This window comes from Medicago truncatula, chromosome 3 (genome assembly GCF_003473485.1).
Source record: "Medicago truncatula cultivar Jemalong A17 chromosome 3, MtrunA17r5.0-ANR, whole genome shotgun sequence".
NCBI classification, from domain to species: Eukaryota; Viridiplantae; Streptophyta; class Magnoliopsida; order Fabales; family Fabaceae; genus Medicago; species Medicago truncatula.
This window is the reverse complement of record NC_053044.1, coordinates 4,721,415-4,728,630: the sequence shown is the minus strand read 5'-3', so window position 1 is coordinate 4,728,630 and position 7,216 is coordinate 4,721,415. Positions and strand designations below refer to the sequence as shown.

General features: G+C 32.2%; 1 protein-coding gene and 1 long non-coding RNA gene across 2 annotated transcripts; one reads left to right on the top strand and one right to left on the bottom strand.

The window, feature by feature from the left end:
• Nucleotides 1–3,087: 3,087 nt before the first annotated feature.
• Nucleotides 3,088–3,664, top strand: LOC25488620 (uncharacterized). Its single transcript, XR_003010319.2, has 2 exons — nucleotides 3,088–3,227; nucleotides 3,336–3,664. It is a non-coding gene; the product is annotated as an uncharacterized lncRNA (long non-coding RNA).
• Nucleotides 3,665–4,691: 1,027 nt separating this feature from the next.
• LOC11429204 (uncharacterized) lies at nucleotides 4,692–5,503 on the bottom strand. Its single transcript, XM_003598521.3, has 4 exons — nucleotides 5,293–5,503; nucleotides 5,093–5,189; nucleotides 4,872–4,999; nucleotides 4,692–4,780 (listed from the first exon to the last, which is right to left on the bottom strand). Exons 1-4 carry the CDS (start codon nucleotides 5,501–5,503, stop codon nucleotides 4,692–4,694), a joined length of 525 nt encoding a protein of 174 aa, XP_003598569.3.
• Nucleotides 5,504–7,216: the final 1,713 nt, after the last annotated feature.

The window sequence follows — 7,216 nt, the reverse complement described above, 5'->3', positions numbered from 1 at the left end:
TATCTTGTGATTGTTGCTTTGTTTCACACTTGTTTCCTAGATTGGATCTAGGTGGTGTTTTATTGTTTCTTGCTTGCTCAATAAGCTTTGTTTGGTGGTTACCACTCTCCGTCGCTCCACACATCATTATTCTTTGTATTGGTGTGGTTCGATCCGACCTTGGAGGTTCGGGGATTCACAACAATTTGTACTCTCAGCAGCATTTAATCACATAGGTAGCAAACATTAGTATAACCATAAATCATGAACTTACAGCTTGAGACCATCACGAACAAAGACTATAATCCAAACACAACTTAATAAATTCATCAATTCCTTCACATCTAAATTCAACCCACAACACCAAATTCATCAATTAAAAAATATAAGCTGCAAGTAGTCCTGCCTATAATAAAATAAATAAGACTTATTTATAAATTAGATAGAGCAATATTAGGATTGACAACCTTCTCTTTCATTGTAACAAGGCACTAATGAATTGGTTAGTTTCTAATAATTTTGAATCTAAGTATGAATTTAGGGCTATAACTCATCTTAAAGAACGCTGCAATTGTAAGTGCTTGAATTGCGGGGATTAAATAAAACTTCCACTGATTCATCAGGAGGTTTTGGTATACTTTCTTAAATCCAAACATATAGTCAAACACGTAGGACATATAGATGAGAGAAAATTAAAATAAATAAATAAGTAAGACTTAATTTAGGTTAATAAATATGATTTATTAATTAAATTACAAAATTCAGTATATTGTAACGTACGATGCGTTTTAAGTGGAATGCAATACACCATATGCTACGGTGAGCACATGTGAGTCTATAAATAGAACTCCGTTATGCGGAATTCGTGTGCATTTAACACAAACGAGATTTGTTCGTGTGTGGACACATAGAGGTATTGCTATGTTGCCTTACTGTGATCGAAATCGTTTTTGCACTTCAAGAGGTAACAAATATTTTCACTGGTTCATGTCAAATTTGTGATGATCCATGGGAAGGGAAATCAAAATTTTTATTTTTGTTGCCTTTCTTATCATGATTTCCTTTCATATAGGAGAGAAATGAGACAGTTGATGTTTTTAGAGTGCCAACGCATCAATTTTGTCCTTGAGAAGCTTTGAATCAATTTTAAAAAATTTTCCTCTAATAGATAATGTCATTGAATAATAATGGAGAAATCATTTTCTACTGATGGAATAATTCGTTAAATTCTCTATTCACAAAAAGACAAATAGTACTATTAGAGATTGAAATTGATGTCCCAGTAGTAGAAGACAAATCTGGTCAGATTCACCCAAACTACTGACATGTTCATCAAAACTTGCTTCCTTTAGAGTATGCATCCATCAGTGCTTCTTCTCATCAGTCTTCAAGACTTGATGCATCTTTTGATCACACCTGTGAATTTTTGTTAACCTTTCTTCATATCATCTTTTAATTTTTAAGAAGTTTCCAATGCTTTTCTTTGTTACCAAAATGATTTCCTTTATGTTCAGAGCCTGATATATCAGGACCTAAACTTAACCTTTAATTGAAAATTTAATTTTATGGTTTTGCACACCTGAACACACATTAGAGTATCCAAATATTCTTTTATATATTATCATCATTTAAACTTTAAAGACATTATTCTAAAACCCACTTTAGTTCAACGATAGATGAAACCAACTGAGAGTTAGCGAGGGACAACTTAATTAGAATTCAATAGGGCGATAGTGCACGAGGGAAAGCCTTGTAGGCCGTTGTATTTCTCCCTGATGTATCACACGAACATATAAGTCTTTAATTCTAATTTATTTTGTATATACATGACAATCGAAGACTTTATGCGAATGAGAATGTTGATGAATTCATCCATCTATAAAGTTTAATACTATTCCATAAGATTAAATTTAAATGATTTTAATTATCCTTCAAAAAAATGTTTTTATATATAAAATATCCTACAATACGTTAAACTTAGAGTTTTTCTAATTACATCCTGTTTAATCCTAGTTGCATCCCAAAATGACAAAATTACCCTTCCATAAAATTAATTTTCAAAAAGCATCTTCCTTTTTTCTTGGTTACACCCTAAAGTCCCTCTTCAGTTTAAGTAGGTCATGTAAACTTAGTTTCAATAGGTCATGTAAACTGAGTTTAAGTTTACATACTTAAACTCGGTTTAAGTAGGTCATGTAAACCGAGTTTAGGTGTACATTTAAAAGTTCAACCTTGTTCAATGATTCTACGTAATCTCAGTTTAAGTATGTACATGTAAACTTATTTTATGTAGGTCATGTAAACTAAGTTTAGGTGTACATACTTAAACTCAGTTTAAGTAGATCATGTAAACTAAGTTTTAGTGTGCATCTAAAAGTTCAACCGTGTTCAATGATTATACGTAATATCAGTTTAAATATGTACATGTAAACTTAGTTTAATTAGGTCATGTAAACTGAGTTTAAATGTACATACTTAAACTAAGTTTAAGTAGGTTATGTAAACTAAGTTTAAGTAGATTATGTAAAATTGAAACTGTCGTACAGTGCAGTTGAACAAGAAGAAGAAAATTGAAATCAGCGTTATTGAAAAAGAAGAAAAGATTCACTTATTTATATGCAATCGAGTATGAATGGAAGATGTTTTGATTCACTCTTTAATCTTCCATAAAGATTAATTGAACATCAGGATTTTTTTATCGTTGGTGGATGAAAGGAGTGAAATTTTAGAGTGACAATGAATGAAATCAAGATTTTAAGAAAATTTATATAAAAGGAAAATTTTGGTATTATCAAAAACCTTTTAAAAAAACTGGGTGTAACCAAAAATATATAGGGTGTGAATACAAAAACTCTTAAACTTATGCATTATTATTTTTAAAATTTCCCCTTTCGATCATCTAAAGTAATAAGGTTAATTAACAAAATATTAATTTCTAATGATTAGCAAGCTTTTTACGGTACACATTTATTAAGTGTGGTAAATGAAAAAATATAACACATTGATCTTCTTAAAAGACAGTTAATAATAATTTTTAAATTTGGGAGGGGAGGGGGGGCTTTTAAAAGTGCTTAAGAGGTAAAAGTATTTACATATTTCTTAACACACCATGAAGTTTATACTATAAAGTGATCGAATAAATTATATTTGTTGCATGTAAAAAGAGAAAGATATGGCCATTAGTTATAAGTTTGTGTATGCCATAATTTTTTTTATTTTCCTATTTCTTGTTGCAAATAATGTTGAGGGTAATTTTTTTTCCATTCTTTTCAAATTTCCTTCTTTAGTTACTAGTTTGTATATAATCTTTATTTCATATTGCTAACATTATTTTATTATATATTCTTTCACTACAGGATATATTGTTTGTATAACTGATAATGATTGCCCAGAAAATACTGAGGTTCGACAGTATGAGTGCATTGAAGGCAGATGTAGATTGTCTAGAGTTCTCAACCCATAGTATATGAGTTTCATACTCAAGATATTACAATTACACCATGCATGGATGACTGAGTTCTTACACTAGCAAAAAGAAATATGGATTATATATTTTGCTAAAATATTTTATAATTACCATTTAGTTATTGTCCTGGATCCCAATAATTATTTTTTATTTATTTTTTAGTTTTTTTTATCACCGTGGCCTTCAATTTAAGAATATGACATTCTATTTACAGACCTACACTTTAATTTTATATCATAATATTGTTACGCTTATGAATTTTCAACAATGCCAATTATGTTTTTTGAACGGAGAGTTCACGCATCTTCTTATCTTCTTATATATTAAAGTTAATCCGTAAACCCTAATTTTAACCTAAAACCTATTGCATAATTTTACTGTTTTAATCCTAATGGTCACACCTAATCTCTTATTTTCATGAACAACCCTAATGCTCACACCTAATCTTCTTATCTTCTTATCTTATCTTATTATATATTAAAGTTAACCCGTAAGCCCTAATTTTAACCTAAACCTTATTGCATAATTTTAATGTTTTAACCCTAACTAGACCATTGACCCGTGCTAACGCACGTGTCATTTAAAAAATTAATACTCATTGAAAAAATAAGACACCGTAGTTCGCTTGAATGTAAAAATTGTCGTGAATCAAAGCAAACTGTCAATTACCATAGATTTTGTTATTGTTCCATAATTCTAGTACGTAGTTCCTGTTACTTTAACATAACATATAATTTTAAAAGAGAAACTGAAGTTCGTTGACATGCAAATAGTTTCAATAAGTAAGAAAATGAATAGTACACAAAAAAGTCCTACACATTACGGAAAACTTCTCTGTAGACCACACTTGATGCAACATCGGTATCATCGTCGTCGTCGTCATTAATCAATATCTTTAAACCACCCCTCGAAGTAACCCGTGATATTGCGACGTACAACTGTCTATGTGAAAAGTAACAAAGATGAATCCAAAACGACATCTAAAAATTTCAATAAACAGATAGCTACCTCAGTTGACTCTATCATGCTTTCAATTGTCATTCGGTTAGTGTTGAGCAAGTCATCTGATAAAGACGCGGAGCTGTTCGTTGAAATTTGGCTTACACTTCGGGTGAACTGTATTGATGAATTTTTCATTCTAATAAAAGGGCACCAATGTTAATAGAAGAGTGGTGACACCTCCAGACAACTTAATTACGACCAAAAAAACTTGCCTTTATTCTAAAGCATATAAAAATGTAAATGATTACTGTGTCATGTACGCAACGACATCAGGCAAATCGCCATTAAGTATCAGCTTAGTCCCATTAAAGGCATCAGCAACTCCCATAACACCTAATTTTTAAAAAAATCAATTGCAAGTGAACATAATTTCACATTTCATTGTTGATATCAGCAGAAAGCACAAACTTAAAACACGACATACCTAAATACATGCGTGTCTTGCAAAACTGCAATATCAATATAGTAGGTGTGTCGTTGTCATGGTTGCCAAAAAAGGTCACAATTTTGTCAGCATGTTCACCCCAAAGAGAGCAATGCAAGCGGTTGTTTCTGTAATAAAATATTACCAAAATATCAATTCAGAAACATAAGGTATATTAAAATTATATTACAACCAGGTACAAAGAAAGAGACAAATCTTACTCAAGATCTTCTAAAGTGAGATCAATAACCCTGCTTTTCCTTCCGTCCTTTTCAGTTTCCCTTATATCACCTCTTTCAATTACATGACCAATAACATCTGAAATTACATATACAAAAGCAAAAACAAATGTATGAAATTCCTAAACGAATGCTTATAGGTAGAAATAATGTACAACACACATTCATAATTGAAGTCTTACCCGTAGATACTTCCTCGACAGTTGAAGAGAGAATTCCATTGAATGGCTTGAACTCAAAAACGTTCATAGGGATAGCAGGCGAGTGTACTTTGGTAAAAGTTGAAGTGTGCATCATACTAAGCTTATGTTTGTGTGAAGTTACCTTATAAGGACTTTCATTAAAACCTACAATTGCATTTTCAAGCTGATATGTACCCCCTTCTTGAACCATGGACCTGAACTTTGCCACCAAATCTTTTCTAGCTGTGGCGTGAAAACATCCACCCTATTGACGACAACAACAACATTAAACAGCTGGTTAAATTACATAACTAAAAAACAACAATGACATTAGTTTAATTTTAAAGCTAAGAGTGCAAACATGCTGAAACCTTTTCATCGACCAGTAACATGTTCATGAAAATGATGCTAGTGGGGACCTTCTTATCTCGAATCAACCAAATGTGAGCAACTCGCACACACATCTTGAGATTCTTTCTTCCTCCAGAAACAGCTGAGATTGGAGTGTATTTGGCAGACATCATTGGCTTGTTTTTTCCTTTCCAAGAAAGAGGATGCTTATTTAGATTGAGATGGTTTGGCTAATAGGTTATGATATATTTATAGGAAAAAGGTGGAATACGTGTGAGTAGGATATGTCGGTTGACCAATAAAGAGTATTAGTTATCATGATAAGTACAAAATAGTGGAACAAAATTATAAAGTGGCCAACATTTTAGGATAAAGATTAATATGAATAAAATGAAATTAATATTGTTGATGGGGCACTTTGTTTTACTTAAGAATTGACATTTTTTTTTACTTAAGAATTATCATAGTTGATTCGCCAAAACATATTTTAGAGAAGTGGATGAAATGTGTAACACCCCGTTTTCCCAACGTAAAAATTTCATTTAATTAATCAGAGTATTCACATAAACGGAATGTCACATTCTTTTCTTAAACTCATAAACTAAATAAATAACTATTTATCCTTTAAAATTCAATAACAAAATCTTTAATACTTCGCAGCGGAATTTATTCAATAACTAAAACAGTCTTTGGCACGAAGGCCTCTTCATAATTATATCATATAATCCAATCTTAAAACATAGTCATAAATCTTCTTAAAACAATTGATAAGTGTCGGGAAGTAGTGTTTTAAAGGTTTATTTACGGCACGTTTGTTACTTGTTTTACAAGTTATCTAGGGAAAAGCCGAGAGAAAATGGAATTTTGACCTATTACGCTTTAGTCATCTTACTCTACCCATTTGTGCAGGAATCGAGTGCCAAAACATCAAGCAAGAGTCAAAAACAACAAAAAAGTGAAAAAGGCATTTCGCCTGGCGAGCCAAATGGCGAGCAACTCCAGGGAGCTCCATGGTCCTTCGCCACAAGGATGGCCAGGGCGAATTATTTCGCCTGGCGAAGTAATGGCGAGATGAATGGCGAGAAGTTCCAGGGAGCTAGAAAAACAGGGCAAGAGCAATTCGCCATGGCGAGAAATATTCTCGCCTGGCGAAATAAGGCGGTTTCATCTGATCTGGTGACGTGGCAGAAACCCACTGGCAAAGAAAGCTCAGTTCGCCATGGCGAGCCAGATTTCGCCTGGCGAAAGTACATTTTGTCAGCTCAAGTATAAAAGCTCACTTCTCTTAATTGAGACGTATCTTGTAACTTATTTAGAGAGAGAATAGGGCGAAAATACACTGTGTATACTGGGCAATAGTGATTGAGTGTGGATTCATCAAGATTCTTGGAGAAATCAAGTTCCTTGCATGGATTCTCAACTTTTCTTCCACTTTTGTAATGTTCTCATGACAATGATGAACTAAATCTCTTTAGTTGGGATTAGAGGTACTTGATTGAGCTTAGAATGTAATCTTTTAATCTTGTAATATATGATTCTAGCAATTTACATGATATTGAAGTTATTCTTGCAA

Bases quoted from the DNA above. Each gene is read 5' to 3' on its own strand.
- LOC11429204 (XM_003598521.3), bottom strand. From the start codon at position 5,503: ATGGTTCAAGAAGGGGGTACATATCAGCTTGAAAATGCAATTGTAGGT. The intron at 5,190-5,292 runs GTAAGACTTCAA...ATGTAATTTCAG, and splicing joins TGTCGAGGAAGTATCTACGG to ATGTTATTGGTCATGTAATT. The intron at 5,000-5,092 runs GTAAGATTTGTC...ATTTTATTACAG, and splicing joins CTCACTTTAGAAGATCTTGA to AAACAACCGCTTGCATTGCT.